At 45.3% G+C, this 13,376-nt stretch overlaps 1 protein-coding gene across 1 annotated transcript in view; it reads left to right on the top strand.

Moving 5' to 3' along the window:
• LOC143768239 (uncharacterized) overlaps nucleotides 1-3,857 on the top strand; it is a 28,332-nt gene extending 24,475 nt beyond the window's left edge. The window contains exon 6 of the mRNA XM_077256932.1: nucleotides 3,684-3,857. Coding sequence (XP_077113047.1) covers nucleotides 3,684-3,857 — 174 coding nt within the window. The remainder of the gene's footprint in view (nucleotides 1-3,683) is intronic.
• The last annotated feature ends 9,519 nt before the right edge of the window (nucleotides 3,858-13,376 follow it).

Here is a 13,376-nt window from a genome sequence, read left to right as displayed (position 1 = left end):
ACCTCCATAGTAGTATAATGCACCTCCATAGTAGTATAATGCATCTCATAGTATAATGCCCTCCCATAGTGGTATAATGCACTTCATAGTATAATGCACCTCATAGTATAATGCCCTCCCATAGTGGTATGATGCACTTCATAGTATAATGCACCCCCATAGTAGTATAATGCACCCCCATAGTAGTATAATGCAGCGTCATACTGCAGCTTTACAAAAAAAAAAGTTTATCCTGACCAGGCTGAGGTCCAGCGGTGTCCTCCACCTGATACATCTGAGGTGTGTACCATCATATGTGAGTGTCATTATACGCTGTCAACGTGCCCTCTGACATCAGCTGCCAGCTTATGATCTCCCGCAAGGCAACAGATTTTAACTTGCCGTGCGTCTGACGATGCATAACGTGTGGGGTACATTTGACTCACAAGCGCCTGTGATGACTATACCCTATTTCCCACAACTTTTAACTATTACACCCCCCCAACCTATAATAACATTAAATAAAATACCCAAAAATGACATAACACCAAATCTTGGATTAAATGGCCACAGCAGCCTTTTTTATTAACCCCTTCATGACCGTGGGATTTTCCGTTTTCGTTTTTCACTCCCCTCCTTCCCAGAGCCATAACTTTTTTATTTTTCCGTCAATTTGGCCATTTGAGGGCTTATTTTTTGCGGGACGAGTTGTACTTTTGAACGACATCATTGGTTTTACCATGTCGTGTACAAAAAAACAGGAAAAAAATTCCAAGTGCGGTGAAATTGCAAAAAAAGTGCAATCCGACACTTGTTTTTTGCTTGGATTTTTTGCTAGGTTCACTAAATGCTAAAACCGACCTACCATTATGATTCTCCAGGTCATTACGAGTTCATAGACACCTAACATGTCTAGGTTATATGTTACCTATGTGGTGAAAAAAAATTCCAAACTTTGCTAAAAAAAAAAAATTGCGCCATTTTCCGATACTCGTAGCGTCTCCATTTTTCGTGATCTGGGGTCAGTTGAAAGCTTATTTTTTGCGTGCCGAGCTGGCGTTTTTAATGATAGCATTTTGATGCAGATACATTCTTTTGATCGCCCCTTATTGCATTTTAATGCAATGTCGCGGCGACCAAAAAAACGTAATTCTGGCGTTTCGATTTTTTTTCTCGTTACGCCGTTTAGCGATCAGGTTAATGCTTGTTTTTTATTGATAGATCGGGCGATTCTGAACGCGGCGATACCAAATATGTGTATGTTTGATTTTTTGTTTATTGATTTATTTTGATCGGGGCGAAAGGGGGGTGATTTAAACTTTTATGTTTTTTTTATTTTTTTCACATTTTTTTTAACTTTTTTTTTTTTCACTTTTGCCATGCTTCAATAGCCTCCATGGGAGGCTACAAGCAGGCACAACCCGATCGGCTCTGCTATGTAGCAGCGATCATAAGATCGCTGCTACACAGCAGAATTGCAGGTGTGCTGTGAGCGCCGACCACAGGGTGGCGCTCACAGCTCCCGAGGATCAGTAACCATAGAGGTCTCAAGGACCTCTATGGTTACCATTCAGAAGCATCGCCGACCTCCGATCATGTGACGGGGGTCGGCGATGACGTCATATCCGGCCGCCCGGCCAGATGCGGTAGTTAAATGCCGCTGTCTGCGTTTGACAGCGGCATTTAACTAGTTAATAGGCGCGGGCAGATCGCGATTCTGCCCGCACCTATTGCGGGCACATGTCAGCTGTTCAAAATAGCTGACATGTCCTGGCTTTGATGCGGGCTCACCGCGGAGCCCTGCATCAAAGCAGGGGACCTGACGTCGGACGTACTATCCCGTCCGACGTCAGGAAGGGGTTAACATACAATTACAAAAATAAAACAACAACCCAAACTCGGAAGGGATGGTCCTCGAAGCCCCAAATTAAGGATTTCCAAAGTTCACCTTTAATATTTCTTTTGGCCTCCAGGCTTAGTCTTACCCCCAGCCGCAAAGCACCAGCTCGGAGGCAGCTAATGACCAGCCCGGCCAAAACCAATACCAAGTCCCATAATTATCCGTTCCACCGACTGATCGGCCACATCCACTCATAATCCACTCCGGGGGAGTCCAGGACCAATATAGATCCCCCCCCCCCCTGCAATCCTCCAATGCCCTTTCCACCAACTCCGAGGACCTCCCTCCCCCGCCACCAACCTAAATGTTCTGACACCTCAAACATTTATGTCCCTCCAAACTTTCAGTCCGGTTTCAATGCCCTCTTGAATGGCCAAGCACCACATGTCCGTCCCCACCGCATTCAAGTGAACCCCATCCGACCTCCAATATTCCCCTTTTCCGGATTCCAAATTAACGTGCCGAACAACCACTGCTCCGTTTCGTGACATGAAACGTGAAATTGCCCTATTCACTTTGATCCTTGCCTTGTTTATTCCTTCAACCGACCTAGCCCCGCGCCATACCTTCCGAGGGACAATGTCAGACCACACAACAATCAACCTTGGGAACGACGCCCACAACCGCAACATGTCAAATTTTATGTCTTTTATCAGTTCCCGGCAAGGTCTTTTCCCCAAATCATTTCCACCCAAATGCACCACCACCAAATCCGGGGCCCGGTCTAAACGTACAAATCGGTGAAATTCCAGCAAGAATTGACTCCAGACCATCCCGCGCTTCCCGATCCAACGCAACGTCGCGGAATCTCTCTGGAACCCCAGCTGCTGCCCGTCGGGCCAAACCACTGCCCTCAATGCCGCCCAGAACACGAAAGAATGTCCTAAAATCCAGACCAAACGGGATGTATTGCCTAAAACAAACAACAAAAAACGTAATTAAGAAAAATTCCTTCACAACGCATATAAATCCTAATCCACTAAATCCGGGCGGACGTAAGATCTGAATCTGATTGATTCCCACCGACCAATTCTCTTGACCACTTCTTCACCTAGACCTCTTCTGGCCGCCTCAGTCGCCGCCCCAATCCTAAACAAGTGTCCACTGTAATTTGTGGACGAAATACCCCCAGCTGCCAAACACCGTTTAAACACTGCGATAAACTGGAATCACGACAAAAAAGGACCCATCTTCGTGTATCAGAAAAGGGTTGGATAAAACGCCCTCGCGTTTAATGAAATTATTTGCGCACAATACTGGACACATAATGGAACCTGGAACCGCAAACAAAGACACTTTGCACCCTCTACCCCAAACATCAGTCTTAGAAGACCGCAGTAAAATCTCTACCCTGTCACCAAACACATTGACATCTTCACCCCCTTTCATTAATTTGGAGGGGCTGACTAACTCCCCGAGGCGAAATGCACCGAAAAAGGCTAATGCAAAAGCTACTCTGAAAAGGTCAATTTCCCATTGCGATAAGCATACCGTCGGCAACTGTGCGCCTAAAACCAAAAGCACCTCATACGAAACCGGACGTCTCGAGTCCTCGACTTTCCAACCGTTTTTCCACCCTTTTAACGCCTGACACACCAAAAACGATTTTGTCACATCCTTGACACCCCTTGCCTTAAAACCAAAAGCTAGCCCTGTTAGCATCTTATTCAATTTAGAAACGGACCAACCCTTTTCTTTTAGGTGTCCAATCAACAAAAGCAATCTGGGTTCATCCTGTAAACACTCCCATATACAACCGTTACAATCTTCCCAGACCTTTCATGCATGATCATATTGCTTCCAGGTCCTGACAGATAGAGAGTTCACCAATAAACCATCTAAAGCCCGCCAGGCAGATTCCACAACTCTACTGGACACTCCATGCCCGCTGCTTTTGCTTGAGGCACCAGCTCTCGAAGACGTTCCTCCTGGAGATGAGAAAGAGCGACAACAACTGGGTTACTCTCCAATGACCTGACTTCGGCTACGATCCACAAGTTATACAATAAACCCAAAAAGACCATATGTTGCAAAATTTTAACCACTAATGGGGAATCTGCTGACAATGAATTTATCACCCTCACCTCGCTTTCTGACCTACATGGGAAACGTATCTTTTTGTTCATGATAACCTTGCCCCATAACGACAAGGCCACCAAAATGGGAAACAAGTGCGTCAGCACACGATTTGCTGACCACCCGTGTTCCTTCCAAAAAACAGGCCATTCAGCGAACAACCAAGAACCCTGAAAAAACAATCCGAAACCGCATCCGTCGACCACTGCGACAAACAGATCCAAAGCGTCTGCATCTATTACCGGCTCAATCCAAATAGACTTACCATTGTAATCCTCCAAAAATCTCGCCCAAACTGCCAGATCATCTCGTAACTCTTTTCTCAATCTAATAAAATGAACGGGAGATTTTACACCTGTTGTTGACAATGATAGCCTCCTGCAAAATGCTCAGCCCATTGTCATGATCCGACAAGCGAAGTTTAACTTGCCTAACAACGACTGTACCTCACGTAATCTCAATTTCTTTGCCTTGTGCGCCCTCAACACTACTTCACGCAACTCGCCAATTTTTTCCGCTGGTAATCTACAAACCATTTCCAACGAATCAATTTCGATACCTAAGAAACTCAAAACAGTAACTGGGCCCACTGTCTTATCTGCAGCTAATGGGACCCCAAAACTCTTAGCAACCTTTTCCATTGAATGCAATAGTATTGAACAGTCAGCAGTCTGAGCCTCCCCTTTGAACAAAAAATCATCCAGGTAATGTATACATGCATTTAAACCTGACACGTCTTTTACCACCCATTCCAAAAAGGTGCTGAAGGTTTCAAAATACGTGCAAGATAGGGAACACCCCATGGGAAGACAACGGTCAACAAAATAACCTCCATTCCAATAGCACCCTAACAAATGCATACTATCAGGATGGACAGGTAGAAGCCTGAACGCCGCTTCAATATCTGTCTTCGCTAACTTGGCTCCCTGACCGCACATCCGAACCCAATGCATAGCTGCATCAAAAGAAGTGTAAACCACCGAGCACAATTCCGGATCAATGCCGTCATTCACGGACAATCCCCTAGGAAAGGACAAATGATGTATCATCCTAAATTTATTGGGTTCTTTCTTTGGAACTATACCTAGTGGCGATACCTTCAAATTCTGTAGGGGAGGACAATCAAACGGACCTGCCATCCTGCCCAGACTGACTTCTTTGTCTAACTTCTCCGTCACAACCTCAGGAAACTGTTTAGCCGATTTTAAATTCTTTTTAGAAAAATTGGCTGCCGCATTAACAGATGGGATTCAAAAACCGTCCCTGAAACAGTCTTCCAACAACCTCGCCGCCATCCTATCTGGGTATCTATTTAGATAATGCACCATCTCTCCCAGCCGAATTGGCGTCACCCCTTTTTTCAACTCCCTCCGCTCCTCTCTGTCTGCCTCCCCTGAAACATTTCGATGATCTGTGTGTGCCACCGCAGATTGTGCACTCGTGTTTAAACTTGCACTTTGCGCAAAATCTACAAGACCCCTCGTTGAATGCGATGCACAAACCCTTCTGCATGGCCGTTGGATGTCCTCACTGGCTATAGCCCCCCCGCGCTCCCGGGAAAGGACTGAGTGCTATTCCCTGTTCTGGATGGTACCATCACCCGCATCCAAAGTGCTATATCCTTATGGTCCCACCGAATGCTAGGCCTGACTGCCTTCCTCTGACGAAACTGTTTGTCGTATCTCAACCACCCTAAACCACCATACACTCGGTAAGCCTCACCTATAGTTTCCATATAGCAAAATAATCCTGAACAATTTTCGGGAGCCTTTTCACCTATTACACTGGCCAAAATGGCAAATGCCTGAAGCCAATTTGTAAAAGTTCTCGGAATCAATCTGTACCTCCTCTTTTCTTCATCCTCTTTCTTTGACTCATCTCTTCTCGGCCTGTCTAAGTTAAACCGTTCCAGGGGCAACAAAGAAAAAATTTCCACGCACTCCCCTTTCCATATTTTTTCCGTAATCTCGCTTTTAAGATGAGCGCCTAAAGGGCCTTCGAAACAAACGTAGACCTCACCGCGTTCTGTATAATCTAACCTCACTGTATCATCTTTTTCCGTGTCACCTGCATGGCTAGGCGCCGATACCGTAGCTGAGGAAATGGCCGTATCGGCCCCCCCCCTCGTTCCTTAAACTTCCCGCCGGTACATTAGAGACCTCCCCAAACGTGCCCCCTTGCCCAGAGATCCTACCCGTACCACCCAAACAAGCAGTAGATGGGGAGGCAACAACCTGACCACCCCCAGAACCTCACAGGAAAGCTAACTCTCTCAGCCCGTGGAAAAGCATATTTAATCCCCCGCTGACCCCCCCCCCCCAGGAACCCCATCCTGACTACCACTCCCAGGCAAAGTCAACAAAGGGGGATAATATAAAGAAGTGTCCTCACCAAGCTGCCCGAGCGCTGTGGACCCGGCAGCCGACGATCCAGTAGCCTGATGTAATCTCCCATCCTCCGTCATCCTTCCGTGGTCTGATGTTCCATGATCCATGTGAAAGCTGTTGATAGACGCTCTCCTTGACGCTTCCAGAGGACCTGCGACAGTCTGTGCCGGGGAGTAGGAGCCTGCATTATCCGGGGACTGCCACCGCTGATGGTCACTGCTTGTGGAAGGGGGGGTTGATGTCTGCGCAGCACAGATCGGCGGCCCCGGGACACGCGCTACACTCGGCCCTCTGTTGTCCCTCACTGCAGCCGGAACCACGGCGCTGCTAGAGCCGGCTGACAGCCGCCCGCGATGCACCCCCTGCTGAGGCACCTGTGGAGCAAGCCCCCGTATCGGGCGTCTCCTGTCTGCCACTCGCCGAGCCGGCTCACCTGACAGAGGCTCCGGCCGTTCCTGGTCCCGACACCCTGCGCGTTCCTGATGTTGAGGAGGAGGCCGACGCCTCCCCCTGTTGCGGACCCCGCTGGGTGCCAGGATTCCTCCCAGCTCGCCCTCGGGACCCTGTGATCCCGCGGCGCGCGCCACTAGCTGGAGGGTCCCCGGAGGGGCTCCTAATTCGGCGTCGGGCCCGAGGGAGGACGTCAGGGCTTAGGCGTGCCGGCGGCCGGGACCGCCGCAGCCGGCGCCCTCCGGTGGGCACCTGGAGAGATCCACCCTCCACCCCCTGGAGAAGGCTGCTCACGTTTTGCTGCAGCCACGCAGTACCCTGCGTGCTGGCCACGTCTCGGAGGCTCTGCAGGAGTGCGTCCACCTCCATGTCGGCAGACCGAAGCTTCGTTCTCTCACAAACAGGCAGGTGAGTGAACGCTCCGGTGAAGTGACCGAGGTGTAATAGGCGGTTATCTCTTTTCCCGCCCGACAAGCTCACCGCCCCCACAGCTGCTCCTATTCTCCCCTGTTTGATCCCTCCCCTTCCCAAATTCAAAAAAAACTCACCACGCAGCCCGTGTTAACCCCATAATGCTTATTAACCCCCCCCTGTGGCGCTGGCTGTTCCCATTTGACCCCGTCATGGCGGACTCCCTTGATGGCCCAGGGGGCCCGTACGGCCTTTCTTGATCAGTTGAGCCTCTGGGGCCCAAAGAGAAGATGCGACCTGCTGCGGGTCCCCTCTGCTCGCCAGGGCCTATTCGCCAGTAAGGGCTGTAATGTTCTGATGGCGGAACTAATGGCAGGATTAGAGCTGATCATAGATGTGACTATCTTTTCTTTTCATCTGTCTGTGACTTTTACAATATTTGTTTCAGGGTGAAGATCTGACCTATATTAATACTACAGAGACATATATGAGGGGTGATGAGCGGTGTAAAGAGGAGATTCCTACATATGACTACCCAGGTAAGTAGTATCCACTAAATGCAGAGAAGTCACAGATTCTTCTTAGTCACCGGCTATGGCTGCTTTATCGGTTGTATAGCCCGGTTGTATCACAATCGTGTGATCACCATTTTGCCTCTAGACCTCAACATTCTCCTCCATCCAAACTTTGACACATCAGCTCTAAACTGTTATAAAAAAAGTATTTGAATGTCTAATATTTCTTCTTGAAACTGATGTGACATCTACCATTGGTCCTTATAATAGTTTAGCTTGAAAGAGCCCCATACTCTAATTACCCCAGAGGTTTCACCACTAGTTACTCATTTATTACTGATGAAGACTGTTGAGTTTGATTATTTCAGTAAATGTGTTATTGTCTTTAGTCACAGTTTTTGACTACAGTAGTTACTGCTCAAATCCTTTGACTTAACCACTTCCCGCAGTCCTTTTTTGTTCCTAATCAGGACCCAATTTTTCGAACCTGATGTGTGTCACTTTGTAGTGATAACTTTGGAATTCTTCACAAAGGATAATAGGAAACAAATGGACCTTACAGATTATTTTCCTATTTCTCTTGAATGTGACAGTACCCTATATACAGTTGTACACTACTGTCTGGGCACATGGCAGGGTTAAGAAGCTATTTAGCTATTTGACTGCAGATCTTGCAGAAATAGTTTGCGGATACGATGCATTGGGGGCACTGTTCGTGGTCACCTGGCAGCTCAAAAGATGTCCACCATGAAAGGACTTGGCGCTATCTACTCCATTTTACAGATCCCAGGGATTGCCTTGTTCATCATACTTTAACCCTTTTACTTGGGTCTGATCTTAGCCAGACAGAGACCCCTAGGCTTTGACCATGGTGTTACCTTATGTTATGTGATTTGAGATGTAGCAATAATAGTCAGGTAGCCGGGTCAGTACCAGGAGAGCAGAGAAAATACAAAATCAGAAGACACAAGAGTAGTCAGTAAGCGAGCCGAGGTCACAACAGGAAACAAATAAACAAGCCGGGAGAGGAGCACAGAGGAATTAACCAGAGGAGAAGGCTGTATCTGACAGCGTCCAGCAATATGCTTCGAGCTTTAGGAGGGTGTGGTGCTTTCCAACTGGCTGGAGCAGGGAGCTGGACAACACACATCCATACTGCCAGATTGGATGGCACTACAAATCCCAGGTACCCTAATCTTAGTGGCAGGGCAGAGCCTGCGTCGCCCAGAGTTTCTGGTTTCGATGTCTCCTCCATTACCAGTGCCTCCTGTAGAATGAATAAGGTCATGCCTGGTAACAGAACCAGACATCACCGCAGCAGATCCCAGAGGAGATAGGACATACCATATGCAGAAGCACTAATATGAGAGAATGGCAGAAAACCAGAGCAGTAGAAATCCCCATAAATTGACTTCATTTTGGAAATTATAACCCTCAGGGGATTAATGTATTGTTGTAGTGACTATGTTGACCCCAGAGCCACTTTCCAGAAATTAGCACGCAGTGGATGTTGGAGAGTGAAAATTGCAAATATGCCATTTTATTACCCCACACACAGTGCCCAGATTGTGCTCCAGGAGACACACACATTGTAAATTAAGTGGATTCTTATCACTATAGCAATTTATTATTTATCATCATTATTAATTTTTATAGCGCCATTTATTCCATGGCGCTTTACACGTGCTTTATACATGGATGCTAAATATGCTTTGGGCACACTGCAAGGCTCAGAAGCGAGGGGAAAATTTGACTTTGGGAGAGTGGATATTGCTGGATTGGTGTATTGAAGCCAAGGTGCTTTTCAAGAGCCTTTGAGCCACTTGTAATGTAGAAACCTGTTTTTCACTGACAGATTATGGACCTGAGTATGGAATTGTTTTTTTGGGAGATGAGTAGAAGGTTTATTGGTGTAATTTTCCTCAACATAACATTGTTTGGTGACTTTTTACTCTATATTTCGGAGGCAGAATGGACAATCAGTTGAACACAACGCTCTACTGGTTCATCCTATGAGGTTTTCTATTAGACTGTGAGCTGTCATTGTCTTAGTGAATAATTACGTATTCAACATAACTTGTCATGTTGTGGATAGTTTACGTACAAATGTTAAAATATGTAAAATTCAAGGATTTTTTTATGAAAACTAATTGGTTTTATTTTTAACAGATGACTGCACCAGGCAATCAGAGGGGCAGCTGACATCTTCAGTTTTTAAATCAGATAATCTTGAGATCCCACAGGATACAATTGAAGTGAATGCCATTACTCCAGATATACCATCATCCCTTCACAGCAAAGATCTGTCGTCTGATCTTTTGAAACAGGTCCTGTCTTCTGATTCATTACCGACTACTAAGGAAAATCAAAGTCACAAAATAAGCATTAAAAAACAAATTGGTCCTAAAGTAAAGAAACCATTTTCACTTTTAGAATATGGAAATCATTTTCCCCTCCAAGAATTTTTTCTTAAGCATCAAAAAATTCACACAGGAGAGAATAGATTTTCTTGTTCCAAGTGTAGGAGATGTTTTAACCAGAAGTGGAATCTTGATATACACCAAAGAACTCACACAGGGGAGAAGCCTTTTTCATGTTCAGAATGTGGGAAATGTTTTAATCGGAAAGTGTATCTTGATAGCCACCAGAGATTACACACAGGAGAGAAGCCTTTTTCCTGTTTAGAATGTGGGAAATGTTTTAACCACAAATCACATTTGGTTAAGCACTACAGAACTCACACAGGAGAGAAGCCTTTTTCCTGTTCAGAATGTGGGAAATGTTTTAAAGAGAAATCTGCTTTGGGGCGATCCATGACACCATTCTAAACAACTGCACTCCTCAAGATGCTCAAAACCACATTCAAGAAGTTTATTAACCCTTCAGGTGTTTCACAGGAATATTTGGAATGTTTAAAAAAAAAAAAAAAAAAATGAACATTTCACTTTTTCACACAAAATTTACTTCAGATCCAATTTGTTTTATTTTACCAAGGGTAACAGCAGAAATTGGACCCCAAAAGTTGTACAATTTGTCCTGAGTACGCTGATACTCCATGTGTGGGGGTAAACTACTGTTGGGCGCATGGCAGAGCTCGGAAGGGAAGGAGCGCCGTTTGGAATGCAGACTTTGATGGCATGGTCTGCAGGCGTCACGTTGCGCTTGCAGAGCCCCTCATGTACCTAAACAGTAGAAACCCCCCACAAGTGACCCCATATTGGAAACTAGACCCCCAAAGGAACTTATCTAGATGTGTTGTGAGAACTTTGAACCCCCATGTTTTTCACTACAGTTTATAATGCAGAGCCATGAAAATAAAAAATCTTTTTTCCCACAAAAATGAATTTTAGCCCCCAAATTTTTATTTTCCTAAGGGTAACTAGAGAAATTGGACCCCAATAGTTGTTGTCCAAGTTGTCCTGAATATGCTGCTACCCCATATATTGGGATAAACCCCTGTTTGGGCCTACAAGAGAGCTCGGAAGGGAAGGAGCATTGTTTTACTTTTTCAACGCAGAATTGGCTGGGATTGAGATCGGATGCCATGTTGCTTTTGGAGAGCCCCTGATGTGTCTAAACAGAGAAAACCTCCCAATTCTTACTCCAACCCTAACCCGAACACACCCCTAACCCTAATCCCAACCCTAAGCACACCCCTAACCCCAATACACCCTTAACCCCAACACACCCCTAACCCTAATCCCAACTCTAACCACACCCCTAACTCCCAACACACCCCTATCCCTAATCCCAACCGTAAAGGTAATCCCAACCCTAACTTTAGCCCCAACCCTTACTTTAGCCCTAACCCTAATGGGAAAATTAATACATTTTTTTTATTTTATTATTTTTCCCTAACTAAGGTGATGATAAAGGGGGGTTTTATTTACTGTTTATAGCGGGTTTTTATATTTGGCAGCTGTCACACACTAAAAGACGCTTTTTATTGCAAAAAATAGTTTTTGCCTCACCACATTTTGGAAGCTATAATTTTTCCATATTTTGGTCAACAGAGTCACGTGAGGTCTTGTTTTTTGCTGAACAAGTTGATGTTTTTATTGGTACCAATTTTCGGGCACGTGACTTTTTTGATCTCTTTTTATTCCGATTTTTGTGAGGCAGCATGAACAAAAACCAGCAATTCATGAATTTCTTTTTTGGAGGGGTGCCTACCGTTCTGCGTTTGGTAAAATTGATAAAGCAGTTTTATTCTTCGGGTCAGTACGATTACAGCGATATCTCATTTATATCTTTTTTTTATGTTTTGGCGCTTTTTTACAATAAACAATTTTATATAAAAAATAATTTTTGCATCACTTTATTCTGAGGGCTATAACTTTTTATTTGTTTCGCTAATGACGCTGTATGGTGGCTCGATTTTTGGCAGGACAAGATGACGTTTTCAGCGGTACTATGTTTATTTATATCTGTCTTTTTGACCGCGTGTTTTTCCACTTTTTGTTCGGCGGTATGATAAAGCATCGTGTTTTGCCACGTGTGTTTTTTTTTTTATTTTTTTTACGGTGTTCACTGAAGGGGTTAATTAGTGGGACAGTTTTATAGGTCAGGTCGTTACAGAAGTGGCGATACTAGTGTACTTTTATTTATTTTTGTTTACATAAAGAAATGTATTTATTGGAACAAAATTTTTTCTTCTTTATTTAGGATTTTTTTTTTTAAATATTTCTACAGTGTAATTTTTTTTTTTTTAACTTTTTTTTACTTTGCCCCACGGGGGGACATCACTATATATTATCAGATCGCTGATCTGACACTTTGCTCACAAGCCAACCTCCCTGCAGGACCCGGAAGGACCCCCTCGGCCATCTTGGATCCGGGGTCTGCAGTGAGGATTACGAAGGAGACCCTTGGAACAGCACAATCACATCGCATTGTTCCGAGGGTCTCAGGGAAGCACGCAGGGAGCCCCATCTCTGCGCGATGCTTCCCTATGCCACCGGAACACTGTGATCATGTTTAATCGCAGTGTTTCGGGGGTTAAAGTGCCAGGAGCGGTCACAGTGCTGGATGTCAGCTGTGATAATCTGCTGACACTCGGCTGTGATCAACCGTGCTCCTCCTGTGAGCGCGGCTGATCGGGTATGACATACTATCCTGTCCATGGGAATTAAAGGGACTCTGTCACCTGAATTTGGAGGGAACAATCTTCAGCCATAGGGGCGGAGTTTTCGGGTTTGATTCACCCTTTCCTTACCCGCTGGCTGCATTCTGGCTGCAATATTGGATTGAAGTTCATTCTCTGTCCTCTGTAGTACATGCCTGCACAAGGCAATCTTGCCTTACGCAGGCGTGTACTATGGAGGACAGTCCCTTTAAGTCTCAGGTCACATGGACGGGACAGTACGTCCGATGGCAGAAAGGGGTTAAGCAATAAGCCCAAAAATATTCAAAACCAGATAAGGCTCAGCTGTATGTTAAAGAACAGGTACATGTCATCAAATCAAGAAGTTATGAAAAAAAACAAACAAACCTCAGAGCTCTGAAACACACTCATTTCCCCTTTCAAGGTTCATCAGGAGTGAATAAAGTATACATAGTATAAAGAGACTACTTAGGCCTCTTTCACACTTCAGTTGTTTGGCGTCAGTCTAAATCCGCCATTTTCCTCAAAAAACGGATCCGTTTTTTTTGTGACGG

The sequence above is a fragment of the Ranitomeya variabilis genome, chromosome 4 (assembly GCF_051348905.1).
Source record: "Ranitomeya variabilis isolate aRanVar5 chromosome 4, aRanVar5.hap1, whole genome shotgun sequence".
Classification (NCBI taxonomy): domain Eukaryota; kingdom Metazoa; phylum Chordata; class Amphibia; order Anura; family Dendrobatidae; genus Ranitomeya; species Ranitomeya variabilis.
This window is presented reverse-complemented; position numbering and strand designations above follow the sequence as displayed.